Source organism: Phasianus colchicus, chromosome 11 (genome assembly GCF_987193195.1).
Source record: "Phasianus colchicus chromosome 11, bPhaCol1.hap1.1, whole genome shotgun sequence".
Classification (NCBI taxonomy): Eukaryota; Metazoa; Chordata; class Aves; order Galliformes; family Phasianidae; genus Phasianus; species Phasianus colchicus.
This window is the reverse complement of record NC_143446.1, coordinates 3,612,919-3,633,033: the sequence shown is the minus strand read 5'-3', so window position 1 is coordinate 3,633,033 and position 20,115 is coordinate 3,612,919. Positions and strand designations below refer to the sequence as shown.

Sequence of the window (20,115 nt, the reverse complement as noted above, 5' to 3'; positions counted from 1 at the left end):
AGTCTCCTCTTTGATACTGTGATGCAGGAAGGAGTTGGAGATACTCCAGATTCCTATGCATATGATGGCAATAGGGTGCGCAAGTGGAACGTGACCACTACCAACTATGGCAAAGTGAGTACTGTCCTTCCAGGAAGGGAAAAGAAAGCAGGTGTCTCCTGCTCACTGGGTTCTGCTGGGCCCTGTGGAAAGCATTTGATCTGTGCTTCCTGCTTCAGTCTGCTGTTGGGGAGGCTGTGTGCCAGCACTGATTTGTGCTTGAGGGGCGCTGGGCACCCTGTGTGGGTGCTTTGTTTGACAGGCCCAGCAGACTGATTCCCAGCACAGTGCTGCTGGTGGTGTCTGAAAGGCTCTGGTTCTTTGTAGCGCATCAGAGGATGATGCAGTGTTGGGATAAGTTTTCATTGCAGCTGGAATGAAAAACTGTCAGAGGCTGTCACTGTCTTCCAGAGAAGAGTGGACTAAGACCATTATCCTTCTATTTCTATCAGTGTCAAGTGGATGAGGCCAAAAATGCCACCTTTAAAATGTCCTGGTAATCACATACCTTGCAAGGATTTGGGTTGCCCTTGAAGCTGAGCAGGGCTCTTCATATTGTGCAGGCTCCAATGCCTTTCCATGCCATTACATGCAAATGAGAATTCGGCTGTGATTGCCAGGGTACTTGCTTAGCAGCACTGTGGTGTGTGCACATCTGTCAGGTTACAAGTGTTTAGAAGTATGAATGACTGTGATGTCTGTGTTGGCAGGTCGCTGAGAGGGGGGTGCAGACACATGAATTGCCTGCTTGAACACAAAACCTTTTGACCGTGGCTAAGGTTTTGTGGGCTTTTCTTCTTTCAGAAATGGCATCTCTCTAGGAACTGCTTTTGATAACATCACGAGAGGTGCTGGAATGGCTTACTTCCCTGCCATCAGTCTCTCATTCAAAGAGTCTGTTGCTTTTAAGTTTGGAAGCCGTCCACTTCGATATCCTTTGGTTGTGGGGAGAGGAGGTCTGAAGGGAGAAGAGCCTGCCCTGAAACCATCTATGGAGGCTGTGGAATATCTGTATCTGAGTGCAGTTCACTCTCTTCTCTTAGCACTTCTGCTCAGAGCAGGATCAAGGAGAGAAGAAGCAGACATCCCTCAGCTGGACCACAACTGCAGGGCCCACAGTCACCTTTGCTGGCGCTAGCAATTGCTGAAATTGAGTTTATTTCAAGCTCTGAATCAACAGCTAATGCTTCAAGCCAGGAGCTGCCAGTTTCCAGGCATTCAGATCCTAGAAAATCTCACTTTCCAGACCTGGAAACCTTTTGTGCTTCTGAACCTCTTGGCTTTGGGTCTGTTCAACCTCTCAGCCATGCAGGACCACTAGCATAGTAGAAGCATTGCATGCTGCCTTTCTGTGTGAAAGCTGAGACCTGCAGCAGTCCTGAATGTGCCCCTTGATAGTTGTCATGGAGGCTCCTTTCTGATCAGAAGCAGATAGGGAAGTACTGCAGTATTGAGGAGGAGATCTCGTGGCCTGTCATGCACTTAGAAGTGCACTTTGCCTTGAACTCTGATGTAGACATGCATACCGTAAAACAGACACTTTTCTTTGCTCGGATAAAGAAGGCCTGAAAGAATCTGATTGCATTTTACCTTAACACTTGCCCACTTATCCAGTGGAAGGCTACCGCCCCTTGCAAGATCCTCCTGTTGCAGACCTCGTGAAGGCTCGCAAGCTGCTGGGCTTCCTGAAGAATGTGATCCATATCGGGATCGATGTGACGGTAGGCTGATGTTACTGGGCAGGTCTGGGGGGCATCGTGCCAGGAAACGTGGTTCTGCACTATGTACATGCTCAGATTTTTCCTGACACCTGCGTGCCTTTACATGGGGGCATACACATCTCTGGTCTTTGGTTTGCAAAATGGGATTCCTAATAGTTCCACCCTAAGGCTTCAGATAGATCATACTGGGCCTTGTTGCTCTCAGTCCCACAAAGTTTCCTTCCAAGAGGTGATGTTTGTTGGGCTCAGAATTACTGCATTTGATTTTGAAGCTTTGAAAGAAATTTGTTTGCAGCCCATACATTCTCCTGATGTCCTGGTGCAATGATGGGGTCATGCTCTCTGCTGTGAGAACTGTTTTGGTTGTACCAGTGTTCAGTAGAAACCAGGTTTTTTCCCTCGAGGGTGAGAGATGTTCTCTTTATGCCCAAAACATGGGGAATGCTCTCTGCTTTAGTCTCAATTTACTTGGAAGCCCCGTTCACTTGTTGACCTCATCTGCAAGAGATTCACATTTACAAGTAATGACATGCACTCAGAAAACAAGTTTTCATTTGGAAAAACAGATTGTCAAGGTGCATGCATGTGACTGATACTGACACCTGGAGGCATGATCGTGGCTGCTGCTCTGCCATCCTAACTTGTCACATTCAAGCTTTCTAGCCCAATTCTAGCGTGTGATAGCAAGCAGTGGCTGCTCCAGGCCCCTGGTACACTCAGTCAGTGCAGAGGTGGACTGGGTGGGCACCAAGCTGTGTTTTTATGGGTTTGTCATTGCAGGAGGGGAAGCTGTTGGAGAAGGATGCATCCATGTGGCAGCTGCAGGGAGAACCCACAGTGCTGATTACATTGGCCCACATCTTCAATTATTTCTCCCCTCTTATGGTGAGTTTTGCCTGCTCATTGCAAGCTTCTGTAAGTACCTGGTTTCTTGCTGACAAAGGGATGTAAATCAGGCCTCAGTCTTTGCTGGGAAGTGACTTTGCCTTGGAAGGCTGTTGACTTGCCTGTCTTCCTGCAGTGCAAGGTGTATCTGGTGGAAGATGTGCTCATGACCTTCCTGTTGAGCATCCTGGAGCGAGGAGGGGCAGTGGAGGCCCATCCCCTTATTCAGCAGCTGCTGGATCTCATGTGGCTTCTCATGGAGGTGAGTTGCTGGAGTGCTGTGAGGTGCTTAGAATAGGAGCATCCACTGGAACGTGCTGGTAGTGATCAACTTCTTTGCCTTCCTGGTGATGAGATCCCATTTTGCGGTAGACAGGTAGGGTAGACAAGTAGGGCCTGGGACTTTGGCTTGTCCACTGGGTTGATTTTACTCACGCAGGAACTTATCCCCTGTACAAAGTGATAGTAGCAACCACTGCTCACACTCTCCTGTTGAGTAAGGTGAGCAAATGCTGTGGGTGCAGGGTGCTTGTGTTTTCAATTCAGAAGTAAACGCTGCATCCTTCCAAAGCTGCACTGCGGGAACAATAGCTGTTCCTGACTTCATCCCATTGGTTTTGTTTCTTGTTTCCTCAGGAATATGAAGTGCACGAGTGCCTCAAGCAGCTACTGATGTCACTGCTGCGGGCCTACAGGTTCTCTCCTATCATCCCAGACCTAGGATTACAAGTGAGTTGCACTTCTGAGTCTCCAGGAATCTGTGACTAGCCAGCTTCTGTTATGTCCCCTTGTCCAAAGGTCCCTTGATTATCTGCAGTTATATGATCTGCAGTGGCAGTTCTGTCCCACTATACCTCTTAGAGAGTTGCATACTCTTCTATGGATGGAGTCAGTTTTGCTTCTCATTTCCCTAGATTCACTACCTCCGGCTCACTATTGCAGTCTTGAAGCATGAGAAATCCAGGAAATATCTCCTCAGCAATGTTCTGTATCCTTTGTGCCTGCTCGGTCCTCTGTTCTCCCTGCCCTCAATAATGCAGCCAAGGAGACTGCAAGGATTAGCAGTTCCCTGGAGGCAGAAGCCACCCCATCTTTGAGAGGTCATTTCTCATTTCTCAAGTCTCCTCTGTTTGCCTGACAGCATTCTGTGCAAAGTCCTGCTTTGAGGAGTGGGAAGCAGTGCCATGAAGGTCACATCATACCAACACACAGGGCTTTATTTCTGCCTGACCCGCTTGTCTAATGTCCTTAGGCATTAGGGCACACCACTGCTCTAACTCCTTTCAGAGCTGACTAACTGCCATGCCAGCATTTGGGCAGCTCCTGTTCTGAGTACAGGAGGCTTCTCCCAAGAGGAGGCTCTGGATTTTGCAGAGCTTTGAGTGGTTTTGGAAAGGGGTCTCTGACTCCAGCTCTGAAAACATATCCCATCCCTTCTCTGCCACAGCTTTTTGTGCTTCCTTTAACTTTGCTGCAGCTTTGATGTGCTCCGTTCAGTTGTGTTCTTCTACATTAAGAGCCCACTGCGTGTGGAGGAGGCTGGTTTGCAGGAGCTCATTCCCACCACCTGGTGGCCAAACCGCTTCACCAAGGAGGTGAGTCAGGGCACATCTGCTAAGGAGAGCAAAGGACCTCGGTAGTTTGTGGGCCCTTATTAATGCAGGGAAACTGAGCAGAGCTGTGTGGAAGCTGCGCCCCTCCGCTGCCCTGTCATCTCCTGTTAGGGTGTGTGTCTCAGGACTGGGGAGGTGACAGTTTTCCATGGCATTAGATTTGGAAGGGAACCTCACAGAGTCAAAGAAGTTGTAGATGGGCTTGTGTGTCCTCAGAAGACCTCCTGCCATGATTTCTTACAAGGCCAAGGAGGGACAATTAGGTGTGCTTGTGTCCACACACTCATGCCTCATTTCAGTGAGTTTCTTCTCCCCTTTTGGCAGGATGCTGCCCCATGCTGCGTACTCCTCTTAATCTCTGTCTGTTCCTCAACCAGGGCAAGGAGAGTAAGGAGGTGAAGGAGGAGAGTGCTGAGGAAAGACTGAGGCGGCGGGCTTATGAAAGAGGCTGCCAGCGGCTCAAGAAGCGCATTGAAGGTCTGTGAGGAAGGAGAGAGATTGCCAAGATCCCATTCTTTGTGTGCAGCCAGAGGGATCAACCCATGAGCTGTTTCCAAATCGCCTTCCTGACCTGACGTGCAGCTGTATTCCCATCACAAAGGCTGCACTGCAGAGGCAGAGGCCAGCCATGGCCACTGTTGGATGGGTACAAGTGTTGAGTCCCCACTGCCCACACATGCAGCATTCTGCCAGGCGTTGTGAGCAAAGCAAAACCCACCTTTAGGGGCATTGTTTATCAGCTGGGGATTAATTTACTGCTGGGTGGAGAAGGAGAAAATTCTCCCAGCGATGGGACTAGCATTCTGCTGGACCTGGTTCTTTGTGCTGGGGTGGTGGTCTTTCTCCTGATGGCAGGGTACAGGTGGAGTTAGCACGGGCAGTTGCTTTCCAGTTGTTGCTGTCCAGTAGCAAACTGCTGTGTCCCTGTTTTAGTGGTGGAAGGTCTCCAGGTTCAAATTCTGAAGCTACTACTGAACAACAAGGACAGAGGAGGGGTAAGCACTCTCTGGATCTTTTGCTACATTATCTCTGCATCCCAGGACTTGTAAGGTACAGAAGTACAGCTGTGGAGACGTTCCGTCCGCAGAAGTAATTCTCTAATTGATCCAGTCAGGCAGGCTGAACTGCAGAAACAGTTATTGGGCGCTGTTTAAAGGGCTGTCATGGAATCACAGACTCATAGATAGTCTCAGATGCTTTGCCAGTGTTGACTGATGACATGAGCTGCACCTGGGCCAGCCTTGTGTTTCTGTTGAACTAGGCAGACAGTCTGACTGCAGTGCATTCTCCCCTCACAATTAATATTAATTCCAGAGAGAAAAGAAATGGCAAGTATGTGAGTGTGTGCCTCTGCAGAGCAGGTGGAGAATGTTCAGAGAGACCTGGATAGACTGGATTGATGAGCCAAAGTTAACTGTATGAGTTTCCATAGGGTCAAATGTCAAGTCCTGCATTTTGCCCACAACAACCCCAGGCAACCCTGCAGGCTTGAAAGGTGCTTACAGTGAGAGCGGGGTTGGTCTTTGGTCTCTTCTCACTGGTGACAAGACAAGGGGAAGTGGTCCTAAGTTGCACCAGGTTAAGTTTAGGTTGGATATCAGGAAAAACTTCTTTACAGAAAGGGTGGTTAAACACTGGAATGAGCTCCACAGGAAGGTGGTTGAGTCACCATCCCTGGATGTGTTTAAAAACCGCTTGGATGTGGTGCTCAGGGATGTGATTTAGCAGACGGTTGTTAGAATTAGGGTAGGATGGTCAGGTTGCAGTTGGACTTGATGATCTTAAAGGTCTTTTCCAACCCGAGCAATTCTATGACACTATGATTCTGTGAGGGGATTGAGTGCAGTCTCAGTAAGTTTGCAGATGGCACCAAGTTGGCAGGAAGTGGCGATCTGCTTGGGGGTACGGAGGCCCTTCAGAGGGATGTGGACAGGCTGATTGCTGGGCTGAGGCCAATGGGGTGAAGCTCCTATGAGGCCGCACCTCGAGTGCTGTATTCAGTTTTGGGCCCCTCACTACAGGAAAGAAATGGAGGTCCTGGAGTGTGTCCAGGGAAGGGCAACAAAGCAGGTGAGGGGTCTGGAGCACAGGCCTTATGAGAAGCAGCTGAGGGAACTGAGTTTGTTTAGCCTGGAGGAGGCTCAGGTGCCTGGTGCTTAGCTACCTGCTGGGTTAAACCACTAATGTCTGTACACTGCACTCCCACAGCCACTTTAGACTTCAAGAGCCAAAGTAAAAACAAGCGATTCACTTAGGCCCTAGAAAGTGCATTTGTGCCTCGAAAGAATGGGATGGGACTGATAAAGGAGGTTTAGTGCCCCAAAGTAAGGCTCTGAGTCCTTCCAAGGTAGAATGGAGCCCCTACCTACATCAGCAGTTTGCACAGGGACAGGCAGCTTTTGCACCTCAGCAGGAGGCTCTGCACATTACAAAGAAATCTGACCCACAAAGCAGATACTGCGGCTTTTAAGCATGAGGACTTGAACCCTGCGAAGGAGTGCTGGACGCTGCCCAGAGGGCTGAGACCATCCATGGAAGCCTCGGGCCCCCAGCGTCGCTCTGTGCCACCAACAAGGACGGCTCGCTCAGCACCCATGAGGCAGCGAGCCCTCTGCTGAGATTAACAGGAGAGGTTGGATTCTACAGAGTAGAGCTTTTGACACCATAATACAGTTTTGGAAAATTAAATGAAGCATTTGCACAAACAAATTAGCAAAACCTAGTCCTCTGCATTCCATATAACTTTGTGAAGGGAGGATGTAGAGAGGTGGGGGTTGGCCTCTTCTCCCAGGCCAGCCTGGGAGATGGGATGAGAGAGAATGGCCTCGAGTTGCACCAGCAGAGCTCCCCATTGGATGTCAGGAAGAAGATCTTTGCTGAAAGAGCGGCCGGGCACTGGCACAGCTGCCTGGGGAGCTGGGGGAGTCAGCGTCCATGGAGGTGTTCCAGAGCCGTGGGGATGTGGCACTGGGGGACGTGGGCAGGTGGGGAGGTGGACGGTGGGACTTGGTGATCTTAGAGGTCTTTGCCAACCACAGAGATAATGTGATTCCGTGAATCGAGTCATTTATTGTAAGGAGAGGTAATCAGCAGCAAGCAACCAAAAAGTAAAGCGTTCAGAACACCGCAGAACCACCTGAACGCGCCATTGGGATACTGATGGAGCCACCCGTAGCCCGGCAGCATCCAGGTGGGGCCAGGAGGGTGGACGTGTCACCCAGTGCCTTCAGCAGCACCAACACGCCGGGTTCCAGCGGGGCTGCGTCCGGCACCGGGCCCCTCACCCTGCGCTGGCTGCAAGAGCCTCCGCCCTCCTGCCTGGGTGCCCCCAGCCACTGTGAGGTGTGATGGCGTCACAGAGGTGGCACGGAACGGCCATGGTGACACGCGGGGTGTGGAACACAGCTAAGGCTGCGGGGCTCAGGCCGAGCTCAGTGCGACTTGGTGAGGTGAGCAGGGAGGAAGGGGCTGCCTGGGGCTGCCGAGGGAGGCGGGTTCCCCGGCGCTCAGGGCCTGAGCTGAGAACTCAGCCTCGTCCCGCTTCTGCCACAGGTTGTCACGCGGAGGAGAAAGCCTGGTGTTGCCGGGACAGACGCTCTGCGAGGCTCACTGTTGATGCACACGATGTCCGAGGGGACGCAGGAGGCCGCCGGCTTGAGCGAGCTGGGTGAGAGCAAAGTATCCCTGCACGCAGCTCCCCGCCGCCGGGCAGAGGGGTGCTGGGGGTCTGCCTGCGGCGGAGAGGGGAGGCGGGGGCACGCAGGGCCCGTGTGCTCCTTGGCCAGGGGGGCCGCGGTTGGGCTGCGGCTGCCTGCTGGCACCGCTGGGCCTGCAGTGCCCCTTGCCCTCCACGGCCTCCAGCCCTGCCCCTCAGCTGGCACGGCCGGCACAGAGCAGCCCCTGGGACAGCCCCCGGGGGCACCTGGCCCCGCAAGGCGCTCACTGTGCTCCTCTCTCCTCTCCAGCATGCGTGCTGTGTGGCCAAGTGGATGAGGACTCGAGCATCCTTGGGCACAAACATGAGAAAAATGGGTTGTGCTTCCATACTTTTTGTGCTGTGAGTTCCCATGTGGCTCCTGCCTCCTTCCTCCAACCAGTGTTTCCCTCCTATCTGCCCTAACAAGATCATGCTTTTTCTTCTTGTACAGATATTCTCCACTGGTCTTTGTAAACCAGGAAAAGATCACGGAAATACATGCCATTTCGAGGAAGGCCTGATACGTGCAATCAGGCAGGGAGAGCAGACGGTGAGCACCGGACCCGAACAGGGAGCTTGGTGCCAGCAGAGGCATGGCGAGCTTCGCCTGGTCCCGAGAAAGCAATCCCAGCCCTTCCAACCAGCCCCGAGACACATTCCCGCTCTTGCAGACGAGCAGCAGGCAGCTCTGCAGAGTGCCACCCAGCCCTGCCCCATCCTGTGCCCTGCACAGAGGTGCGGGACCCGCTGTGTAGGCCCTGAGCCTGCTGCTGATGGAAATGCTCTGCTCATTCCAGCACTGCTACGTCTGTGGCAAGCGGGGGGCCAGCATCACCTGCGCAGAGCCAGACTGTGACCGCAGCTTCCACCTCTCCTGCGCTTCAGAGGGTGAATGTGTCACCCAGTTCTTTGAAGACTTCAGGTAAGGGCTGCCAGGCATCGTCTGCGAGCCTCCAACCCCTCTGTCAGCACCAGCCAAAGAAGTGAGGAGTGTGCTGTGACACCTCCCAGCAGCCTGACAGAGCCAGAGCCAAGGCCTGGGGCTCCTTCCTGTTCCTCTGCCCTCCTCGCAGCACTTCTCACCTTGCCCATCCCTCCCATCTTCCCCCAGGTGCTTCTGCTGGGTGCATCGTCCGCATCAGGCAGTGGAGGCAGTGCCGGCACAGGACACGACCTGCATCATCTGCATGGAGCCCATGGCAGAGAGCAGATCGTACTGCACCATGGTGTGCCCAGCCTGCAAACACGCCTGGTTTCACCGGGCTTGCATCCAGGTAGGAGTTCTCCCCTCACCCAACAGGCACAGCAGATGCTCAGCAGCACCGGGCCCAGCTCACACTCACGCTGCTTCTGTTTCTGCTGCAGGAACAGGCCGTGAGCGCAGGGATTTACTGCTTCCAATGCCCCCTCTGCCGAGACAGAGACTGGTTTATTATGGACATGCTCTTTACGGGGATCCGAATCCCATTCAGGTTGGTGTCTTTCAACCAGCCCTTGAGATGTGAGGGCACACAAGCTGTGCCCAGCAGGCCTGGCCCTCTGCGGCCATTAAGATGGGCCTCAGCTTCACTGGGAAGCTGGAACTGGGCATGGGGTGGAAGGGGAGGGATGCCATGCATTAGTTTTAGCCCTGGGCATCACGTTCTCTCCCTTCTCTGGCAGAAAACCAACATGGGAGGACAACTATGCCTATGCATCCTTGGGAGTCAGGCATCAGCGCTGTGATGCCAGGTACTGCCATCATCCACGTGGCAGGGAGCGGGCAGAAGGAGAGGGGTGAGTTACCTCAGCAGCCCTCTGGGGCTCTGCGTGGGATTGCGGCCTCACCACAGGCTGGGGTGGAACAGACTGAGCACCAGAGCTGTGAAGGGGCACTCCGTAGCTCCAGTCACTTTGTCCTCATGGCCACACACCATTTGTTTCCCCAGGCCCTGGCAGCTGCTCCTCTGCAGCTCCTGTGCTGCACAAGGCACACATCGACTCTGCTCCAACTTGAGTCCAAGGACATCTGCATGGGAGTGCAACACCTGTGCTGGAGAGGGCACCGGTAAGAGGCAAACGGCCGCGTGCTGCTGGGCTGGGGCCAGGCGAGGCCTTGCTCAAGTCCCTTTGGCCCATGACGAATGGGACCCTGCCCCTCCCCAGCGCTGGAGATCTGTCCCGCTCACCTTGCTGTCTCCCCTTCCAGCCTCCAGCACCAACGTGGACAGCGCTGGCCCCACCACCACCAGCCAGCAGGGACCGGGGCCATCCCAAGGCCCCATAGGACGGGAGAGCAGCAGCTCCGGCACCACCAACCAGGCACCGTCGGGACCAGATCCCAGTTCCCAGGTGCCTGAGCTGCTCTCCAGGCAGGCAGGGCGGGCCCGGACTCGGAGCCGCTCGCCTCTCACACGTCGGGCTGCAGAGAACAACAGCCAGCCCCGAAGACGCCGAAGACGCCGCAGGAGCCGGTCCTGGCGGCGAGGCCCAGCCCGGGGGCGAAGCCGCTCCCGGGTACCACGTCGGGCCCAGAACTTCACCTGCTGGCTCCTCTGATGTTGCGGGAGCTGCTGTGTGCAAGCTCCAATTGCTGTATATATAAAGTCATCACATTCCATCAATAAAACAGAGTTCCATCATGCCACTGTCAGCTTTCTTCTTCTCTGCCTTTCCCAAGGAGGGCAGCTTTAGGGGCTGCAACCACGGCCATCTCTTCCCCCAGCACCCAACCCACTCCTTCCTCCCCCCAGCCCGGTTCAGGCTGAGCTGGGTTCTGGCCCCGACTCCAGCGGGGCGCAACGTTTCCAACGCACAACGTGGCAGAGGCCCGGCTGGCAGCTGCAGCCCCGTTCTGGGGGTGTTTCTGCCACCTTGGGGATGTCGCTGCATTTGGGACATGCGGGCGGACCCACGGCTGCTGCCGGCTGTGGGGTGGGCCAGGCCCCGGGCTTTCCTGCTGCATTCGGGCAGTGCCTCAGGTCTGAGGGCTGCTGCTGCTCTGGGGATGCTGCCAGGCTGTGGGTGACGCAGCCCATCGAGCACTGAACCACTCATCTCTGTCCCGAAGTCAGGCATCACGCCTCCTGTGCGAGCAATAGCAGTGCTGCCACTGCTGTAAACGGGACGGCCACCCTTCACTTACTCGGTCCAGCTGCCCAGACAAACAGCCCGCCGGTCTCTTCCTGCACCCAATGCGTTCTCCTAACACAGCCAGCGCAGCGCGTGACGTTTTCTTGCCGTGCCACAGATGACACCGCAGGGGCAGCGAGCCGTCCTGCAGCCCCGAGCGCGGTCGCAGCCCCCCTCGCTCTCGCAACACGGCGTGCGAGCGGCCCCGTCTAATTCCAGCCTTCCCAACCTCCCTTCCCACGCCCGCTCCAGGCCCGTCGCCCGCACTCCGCCGCGCACCCGGCGCTCTCCGGCCGTTGTCCCCGGCCGTCCCCGGCCGGCCGGGCTGTCTGGGCGCGTTCCTCCCGCTCCGGCTCTCGCCGGCCGCCGCGCATCCGGGACGCCCCGCGCGGACTCACGGCGCGGTTCGGGTGCGGGGCGCGGTCCGCTCGGCGCCCCCGCCCGTCTCCCGGCAACGCGCCCGCCCGCCCGCATGGCCCTCGCGGCTCGCCGTAGCGCGGCGGCGGCGGCGGCGGCGCGCCCGGGCCGGCGGTGAGTGCGGGGCGCTGGGCCGTGGCGCCCGGCTTCTGTTTCAGCCCACGCGCGGCGGTGCGCCGAGCGGGGCCGGGCACAGGGGCTGCCCCCGGCAGCGCGACCTCAGCCGGGGGGGGCGGAGAGGCCGCGTGTGCGTCCTTCCGGGCCGGGGCCGGGGCCGGGGCCGGCGGCTCGGTGGGAGGCTGCCCGCTCCTGGCCTTGGGGACGTCGCCGCGTTCGGCACGCGCGGGCAGAGCCGGGGCTGCTGCCGGCTGTGGGTGGGCCGGGACCCGGGCTTTCCTCCCGCGTCCGGCGGGGCCGCAGGTCTGAGGGCTGCCGCTGCTCCGCGGATGCTGCCGGGCTGGCGGGGCCGGCCTCGTCTCCTCGCCCTTGCCGCGATGGCGGGGTGCGGCGCGGCTGCCAGGCAAAGCTGCGTTTGCTGGCCCTCCTGCCCGTCGTGTGCCAGCCCGATTTAAAACCTGGCCTCCCCCGCGCTGTTTGTTCTGCGCTTCTTCTACACAGGTTCTGCTCGCGGCTGCCCAGCGTGGGGAGTCCGGCGCCTGGCCTCACTCAGAGCCCACGTTTGCTGGGGCTGCATGGGCCGCCTTTGTTTTTAGGCACCGAATCACCGATCCGGGCGGTGAAGGGGCTGATGTGTGGGGCTGCTCTGCCCTCTCTGTGACCTGCTGGCAGCGCCGTCTGCTCCGGTGGGATATGCAGTGTGGCACGGCAGCAGTGCTGCACGCTCCTACTTGTTCAGGGCGTGCAGAAGCTCGGGTCCCTGGCTGGTCACTCCGCGTGGCACTCGCCGAGTTCCTAACTTGGCTCAGACCAACTTACTGTATGCTCTGTATAAGATGCGTCGCAGAATCACAGCATGGTTTGATTGAGAGGGACCTTACAGCCCCCCAGCCCCACCCCTGCCATGCTCTGGCTGTCCTCCAGCTCGGCTGCCCAGGGCCCCTCCATGGCCTGGGGCACCTCCAGGGATGGCAGCCGCAGCTCTGGGCAGCAGTGCCAGCGCTTCACTGCCCTTTGAGCAAATAATTTCTTCCTAATATCTCACCTAAATCTGCCCTCTTTTAGTTTAAAATTGTTACCTTGACCTTTTATTATCAGTCAGTGTAAGAAGTCACTCTCCCTCCTACCTGTAAGCTCCCCTCAAGTACTGGAAGGTCACAGTGGGGTCTCCCTGGAGCTTTCTCTCCTCCATGCTGACCACCCCCAGCTCCCTCAGCCTGTCTCCATAGGAGAGGTGCTCCAGCCTGCTGAGCATCTTCGTGGCCTCCTCTGGCCCCGCTCCAACAGCCCCACAGCCCTCCTTTACTGGGGCCCCCAGGCCTGGACGCGGTGCTCCAGGTGGGGCCTCATGAGGGCAAAGCAGAGGTGGAACAATCCCCTCCCTGCCTGCTGCCCCCCTCTGTTGATGCAGCCCAGGATGCTGTTGGCCTTCCAGGCTGTGAGCGCACACTGCTGGCTCATACAGGGACCCCCCAAGTCCTTCTCTTAGTCCTTCTGCTCTGAAAGAATTATTCTCCCAGTCTGTACACATACCTGGTATTGCCCCAACCCAAGTACAGCACCTTGCCCTTAGACTTACTGAACTTTGTTAAGTTCACATGGGCCCACTTCTCAAGTTTGTCCAGGTCCCTCTGGATGGTATCCTTTCCTTCCATTTTATCAGCTGCACCACTCAAGCTGGTATCATCCACAGACATGCTAATCCCACTGTATATGTCATTGGTAATGATGTTGAAGAGTAGTGGTCTTAAGATGGACCCCCTGAAGGACACCGCTCATCACTGGCTCCCACCTGGACATAATGCTGCCAACCAGCCACTTCCTTACCCACCAAATAGTCCACCCTTCAAATCCATATCTTGGGAAAGAGTGGGAAAATCCTGGGAAGATTTTGAGCAGTTGGACAAGTGGATCTGAGAGCAGGATTGGCAACTAGCTGGCTTTGGGCTCCTGTGTGGTGGCATTAGTGGTGGCACTTTGACTTCTTTGGCTTAACCCAGTTGTTTACTCCAGGTGCATGAATCCACAAGAAAGGGAAAAGTCCTCAGGTGGCAGCATCCTCCCCAGCAAGTTCTGTTCTGGGTGTCTGTCCTGCCTTCGCTCTGGAGCTGGTGGCTGTGAAGAATGACCTCACGGGGTGCTGGGATGGCTCTCTCAAGGAAGAACTACAGGCTGAGCACTGGGCCAGAGAAGTCCAAGGTTGCAGGTATGGGCTGAGCATGCTTTGTATGAGCAGCACTGCTGTGGATTGGGGTGAGCGGCCCTGGCCTCACCTGAGATCATCTGCATTCCAATTGCAGTTATCTTGCTGATAAGAGGCATAGCGGGGCTGAAACTGAGTAAATCTCTGAGCTGAGGTGAGGTTTTGGGAGGGCCTTTCCTGCTGTATGAAGGACACCACCAGCAGCTCAGGTCACAGTGCCCTTTCTTCAGAGATGTGAGGCTGGAGAGTGTGGTGTTGCTTGTCTTTGTCCCATCTGACTTGGGGTAGATGGCTTCTCAGGTTCTGAGGTCAGTCTTTTCCTTGGAAATGTCGGTACCTGGTAAGCAGTCCATTTTTGCCTGGACTGAGCAATCCATCAGAATCATGCTTGTGAGATCACAGATCTGGGATTTGAGGGCTCTGTTGCACCCAGAGCTTTGTGACACAAGGGATAACTTTGCACAATGAAAGCTGGTGTGAGGTGTACAGGATTAAAGAGAGCTGTGAGTTTAGTCTAGATGATCCGTGTCTGCAAGCCTTCCTGTCTCTGCATCTTCCCTAGTGCAGATAACCTAAAATGTTCCAGGACATCAGGAATTGTAACACCAGTATTATTTGTATTTGTTTATGGGGGTTTGGTTTTGCTTTTAAATTGGATCCCCATTTTCAAATTTGAAGTTTCTTTATCTGGAAGTAGTACAGCAGTAGGGCTCCTGAAGATGTAGTCTCACCCTGGGGAACCACTGGCAGCCAGAACCACTGGTAGCCTCCCCTGTGGTAGAAATGCATTCGCTCCATGTTGCTGGTCTCAAGGGCTGTAAGTGAAGAGAAAGTAAATAACTTCTTGGAGCTCTGTCTGCCCCTGTGTTGGTCTGCAAACCTCATTGCTTGTACTCGAAGTTAATGTTTCGACTTCTAACTCTCTAAGCTTCTTTTTCTCTCTCTTTTTTTCTCCACAAGGGATTGTGAACAGCAGGCTACTGAATGACTATCTGCATCGGGTCTTCTCCAGTGCTGATGGGAACCAGCCTGCAGCTGCTTACAGGTATGGGACTTCTTAGTCTCTGGATGGCAGCGATGCTGTGTCAGTCCCCTGCATGTAAAACCCCATATAAAAGGTCATGAGGCAGTATTTCTGAAATAAATAGGCAGGTATGCATTCCCCTTCTCATTCCTGTTCCCTCTCTGCTTGCAAAGAAATGCAAAATGCACAGGTTTTAGCTAATGAAAAGTATGTCATCAGTGCCTGGTAAACTGAATGCAAGGCTGCTACTTGTACATCGAAGACCATATGCTTCTCAGGCAGTGGAATTGTGAGTACTTTTCTTGTTAGGAGTCACCAAAGGAAAAGGAACACAAAATTGCTGTACAATGTCTGTTTCCACCTCTTTGCTTTCATTTCTCCTTCACCTTGTAGTCCAGCAACTTGTAGCTTTGGATGAGAGGAAGGTCTTTTGCATTTAAATTTTTTGGCAGAAACAAGTCAGCTGGGTGCAAAGCAGGTCCAAGTGTTGCAGAGAGGCAGGCGTGTAGCTGCTGCTGGGTGGGCGGTGCTGCAGAGTGGGCTGGGGTCATGTTCCCTGGGCTATACTTAGTAGTGCCAGCTCAAACGTGAGCCTGTGGCTGCTAAAAATACTCCTGGTTCTGTGTGTGCTTGATGAGCTGAGGTTCTTGTGGGGGGAGGCAAGGTGGGTTATGTTACTTGGCCACAAGCTCTCCTGCCAGCATGCCTTGGTATGTTCCATCTGCCCAGGCATTCTGGTTGTCAGTACTGCTAACTTCTTTGCCTGGCAAGCACAGAGCTGATAGTTTGTTGGCTTGGTCCCTCTGTTTGTAGCTCCCTTCCAGTCTTCTTCCTGGACTTGGTAGCAAGTCCAGTAGCAGTCAGATTGGTCTCAAAAATAGTATTTACTACATGAGGGCAACTTTTATGGTGTGATATCTTGTCTTCTGGGGAGCTCATTGTAAACCTCTCTGGCTGTCCCCTCTCTGTCTGTCTCGTGCTCTTCTGCCTCTTTCCTGTGCTCCTTCTCCATGCTAGCTGCTGATACAGCTGCTTTGCTGAAGCCACTTTCTCCTGCCAATCCAAAGCTGCTTCTTTGATTCCACCTCTGTGCATCTTCACATGCATTGGGCTTTCAGAATGTCTCTCACCACTCCTTCAAAAAGTGTCTGGTCCCAAAGAATTGGAATGGTTGTTCCACAGATGAGTGGAAATGGCAACCAGGATAGGAAAAGCCAGCAATTCTCACAGTAATAAAGGGAAATCACGATGGTCCCACAAACACAACACAAGCAGTGCTGTTCTGTCAATCTTTGGGAAGTTTTAAAAGGAAAAGAGCATGAAATTACAAAGTTTGCTGCTATTACAAAGTGATGTAGTGAAAGGAGAACAGCCCCAACTTTACGCATAAAGTAGTGGGGTGTGGGCTGATTTCTGCTGCACAGGAGTGAGACTGGAGGGATATAAACTCTTCAGTAAGTTAGGGGAAAAAAAAAGCAGATAGGAAGTAAAGGATTGTTAGCAAAGGGATTCTGGAAAAGGAAAATCATTATGGCACAGAATGAATTTGTGGTCAATCCTCATCTTGATTAGCATGCTGTGGTGGCACCAGCTCCAAAAGGCTATCTTGGGGCTACGGAGATTTGGAGGAAGAGTAAGAGCAACAGCCACGAGTCTGGAAGGTCTGCTGTACAAGGAATAAATAAGTGATCCAACCTTGAGATGAGAGAACTGAGAGGGTCTGTGTGGAAGGTCTGTACAGTGGTAGACTGGAGGGTGTTGGCGAGGCATTTTACTTTATTACAGAAAGTGTGAAGACAAAATGTTTTTGGCTGTTCTCATGGAGATGATGATGGGCGAGCTTGACCTCTGTCTGAGCTGCTCCAGCTGCTGATATGGTCTTCTTTCTGCTTTTGTATTATGAAGTACTTGGGAAAAGAACTAAATCCTGTCCTATGCTGTGTTTGTATGATTGACATTGCCTCAGCAACGTCCCAGTCATTACTTATTGCTAATACAGGCTGGCAAAATACTCCTTAGCAGGCTGAAGACTGAAGGATCCTCTGTTAACTGCTTCATTTGTTCGCACTGTGTTTGGTTCTTGTTTCATTCATCACACCAGCATGCTGGTCAGCAAATTCTTCAGATCCATGCCAAGAAACTCAGATCGACAGAACTTCCTGGTTCGTGTGTCAACACGATCCTATGCTGACACGTGTCTGGACTGAAACGCTTTAAAACTTGAAGGCAGAGCTTTCTGAAGTGCTCCTGTGTGTGTTTATTCCCTAGAAAGCACCTGACGTTCCAGAACCTGCAGGAGCACCTTGACCGGTTGCTAGCAGAGGAGAATGGCTCTGAAGACAGCCAAGGTAGGAGGCACGAGATGCCTGCAGTCTGTGTTTGTGCTACCTAACTGGAGGGGGGACAAGTTATGTCATGCAACACAGTTCCCTGAGTAAGCAGTTTTCTGCCATCTTGGGCTCTAATTTATTGTCCCTTTACATCCTGCCTGTTAGCAGCCCATCAGACAGCCCTCAAGCAGGTCTGCTTGTTGATGGAGGAGGCATGTTTCCAGGAAATGCCTGAAAAAGCAGCTTTGGAGCAGTAGTTGGATATATTTCATCGATAGCGACGTGCAGAGCCTTTGCCATGACCAGCTGTGAGGAGTGCTGTCCTCACTGGGAATGGCAGAGGCCTGTAGATGGTTTCTGTCTATGGGTCTCTGCTGTGGATGTCTGGTTAGGGCCTCAGCCTGTTGCCTCTGTTCTTGCTAGCGTCTGTTTGCCTGAATGAGGCACGTGGCAGGATGCATCCTGGCTCTTCTCCTCCAAAGCATTTTTCTTGCAGACCACAGTCAGAGCTTGCCTTCAGTTATGTGATACGCTGGCCAAACGTTTGGCTCAGAGTTTGGCCTTTGAACTTCGCACTTGTAAAATTTTCAGATGACATGAAGGCTTCATTTATGGTCTGACTGCTGCATAGCTTAGGCCTAAGGTGTTGCTGTGCAAGCTTCTTTTAAATCTCTTGGGTGTCTCCTCTCCTGAAGTTCTCATGGTCTGACGTGTGTAGCAATGTTTGAGTGCAGAATTCAGGTACCATTGCAGTCTACCCGGCAACACTTCAGAGCTCCCTTTAAATCCTGCACCTCTTTTTCTAACAGGTTATCTGCAACTCTTTGTTTCAGATCAGTTAACAGAGGGCCGGCTTGGTCCCTCTACTGTGGTGCTGGACCACACGAGTGGCTTTGAGGGGCTCCTGCTGGTTGATGATGACTTACTTGGGGTGAGTGTGATGGCTGCTGCAGGAAATGGGCTTTTAAGACTAAAAGCTGTCGGTTTGTTTGTCATGGCAGGTCCCTTTCACTGGTTTTGTAATATGTTGTTAAATGGAATCTACTCAAAAAGCTGAGGAGTCCTGGAGGAAATGATCTCTCCTGGGAAAAGGTCTAGCAGTACCCCCAGTCTTAGCAAACTCTGAGTGGAGCTGCAAGGGTGGGGAAGTGTTACGCTGGCCCAGTGGCTCACTGAAGAGCTTGGCTAAGCAAGAGGAGGGGATGGCAACCAATTTTCCTGTCCATCCCTCCAGTGGCTGCCTCTTCCTTCCTTTCCTGCTATGTTGTTTAACAGTGAGGACAAGTTGAGGCCAAGCTGCTATACTTTTTCCTTTCTCCCTTGTCTCTATCAGTTTCCTGCTGGTTCACTAGCTGATATTCTTCACTACACTTTGGGTTTGAGGCCTTAGTGCCTGACTTTGTAATATCTTCTGTTTATTGGTGCAGGTGATTGGCCACAGTAACTTTGGCTCTATCAGGGCCACAACGTGTGTGTACAAAGGTAAGAAGATAAGTGGGTGATGCTTTGATTAAGATCCCAGGAAGAATCCATGGAGGGTTACACAACTGGCGAGCACAGGACTAGAGTTCCAGAGCTCTGTCTTCCCAAATTCATCCACTGGCTTTCCAGGAAGTCAGGAGGGTGGAGAATTGTGTGGTGCCTAAGTGAAGAGTTGGGAGGGGAGTCCTGGGGATGTTGGAAATACCCTTTGTGTGCCAGGTTATTTTCTATGGGAACTGAATCACATTCTACTCCTCTAACAATGAGTTGAGTGGCACGGATTTACTGTGTGGCATCTCTTTTTTTTTCAGGGAAATGGATTTATGAGGTGCTTATCTCCTCCCAGGGACTCATGCAGATTGGCTGGTGTACTCTCAACTGCAGATTTAATCAGGAGATAGTGTAACTCCTGCACATGGCTGCTCGGTGTTCCTCCTCTTTGCCTGGGGGAGGCAGGGCCAGGCCAGCTCTTGTCAGGCACTGGGTGGGATGTTTGGTGCTGGGAAGGTTTGCCAGCTGCAGGGTCTCACTATCTTATCTGCAGCACTTGAGAGGGAGGGTGACAAACATCCAGAGGGGCTGCTTTGACAGTGATTTGAAAGTGTAATGTAGCAGTGCTCTTTTTCTAACTTAAACGTTAGTAGGGAATGGAGACAAAGATCGCAGGCCGTGGGCAGACCATGTCTGCTGTCAGCTGCGCTCCCTGTCTGCCAGTCTCCCCCTGAAGCTGCTCTTGCAATGAGAGGGATCCTTTGTACTTGTCCACATCTGAGTCTCCTCTTTGATACTGTGATGCAGGAAGGAGTTGGAGATACTCCAGATTCCTATGCGTATGATGGCAATAGGGTGCGCAAGTGGAACGTGACCACTACCAACTATGGCAAAGTGAGTACTGTCCTTCCAGGAAGGGAAAAGAAAGCAGGTGTCTCCTGCTCGCTGGGTTCTGCTGGGCCCTGTGGAAAGCATTTGATCTGTGCTTCCTGCTTCAGTCTGCTCTTGGGGAGGCTGTGTGCCAGCACTGATTTGTACTTGAGGGGCGCTGGGCACCCTGTGTGGGTGCTTTGTTTGACAGGCCCAGCAGACTGATTCCCAGCACAGTGCTGCTGGTGGTGTCTGAAAGGCTCTGGTTCTTTGTAGCGCATCAGAGGATGATGCAGTGTTGGGATAAGCATTATTCTGATCCTGTGCATGTTCCTAGTGCTCAAGGGAAAAAAGAAAATCCCATCCAGAGGCTTCCAGAAGTGTCTGAAAATGCAATGTGAGCTGCTGTCAGAAGGAGCTGTCACTCCTTCTTTCCTGAATCATAAGGGACTGATTGGGCTTACAGTCCTTCTTCTGATGTGGGAACTTGCTGGGTATGTGTCTAATATATTTTTTTCTCCTTTTAATGCAGTCTTGGGCTGCAGGAGACATCGTCAGCTGTCTGATAGACCTTGAGGAAGGCACTATTGCTTTCTGCCTGTAAGCATCTTTGCC

At 53.4% G+C, this 20,115-nt stretch overlaps 2 protein-coding genes across 2 annotated transcripts; both read left to right on the top strand.

The window, feature by feature from the left end:
- Window positions 1–27: 27 nt before the first annotated feature.
- Window positions 28–7,432, top strand: LOC149916396 (E3 ubiquitin-protein ligase RNF123-like). Its single transcript, XM_090147997.1, has 10 exons — window positions 28–114; window positions 844–969; window positions 1,646–1,760; window positions 2,541–2,645; window positions 2,782–2,907; window positions 3,282–3,374; window positions 3,560–3,633; window positions 4,123–4,240; window positions 4,636–4,735; window positions 5,192–7,432. The coding sequence occupies exons 1-10, from the start codon at window positions 107–109 to the stop codon at window positions 5,305–5,307; spliced, it is 981 nt and encodes a 326-aa protein (XP_090004123.1). The 5' UTR covers window positions 28–106; the 3' UTR covers window positions 5,308–7,432.
- On the top strand, window positions 7,418–10,493 carry LOC149916395 (E3 ubiquitin-protein ligase PHF7-like). Its single transcript, XM_090148536.1, has 10 exons — window positions 7,418–7,600; window positions 7,811–7,925; window positions 8,224–8,315; window positions 8,407–8,505; window positions 8,753–8,877; window positions 9,067–9,229; window positions 9,321–9,427; window positions 9,618–9,731; window positions 9,884–10,002; window positions 10,144–10,493. The coding sequence occupies exons 1-10, from the start codon at window positions 7,418–7,420 to the stop codon at window positions 10,491–10,493; spliced, it is 1,467 nt and encodes a 488-aa protein (XP_090004662.1).
- The last annotated feature ends 9,622 nt before the right edge of the window (window positions 10,494–20,115 follow it).

What these genes read in the sequence shown, in the direction of transcription:
- LOC149916396 (XM_090147997.1), top strand. An exon ending in TTTGGAAGCCGTCCACTTCG is followed by an intron (nt 970 to 1,645) that starts ATATCCTTTGGT and finishes ACACTTGCCCAC; the next exon opens with TTATCCAGTGGAAGGCTACC. An exon ending in ATTATTTCTCCCCTCTTATG is followed by an intron (nt 2,646 to 2,781) that starts GTGAGTTTTGCC and finishes GTCTTCCTGCAG; the next exon opens with TGCAAGGTGTATCTGGTGGA.
- LOC149916395 (XM_090148536.1), top strand. Translation starts at nt 7,418, where the DNA reads ATGGAGCCACCCGTAGCCCGGCAGCATCCAGGTGGGGCCAGGAGGGTG. An exon ending in GCTTCCATACTTTTTGTGCT is followed by an intron (nt 8,316 to 8,406) that starts GTGAGTTCCCAT and finishes CTTCTTGTACAG; the next exon opens with ATATTCTCCACTGGTCTTTG. An exon ending in CAGTTCTTTGAAGACTTCAG is followed by an intron (nt 8,878 to 9,066) that starts GTAAGGGCTGCC and finishes ATCTTCCCCCAG; the next exon opens with GTGCTTCTGCTGGGTGCATC.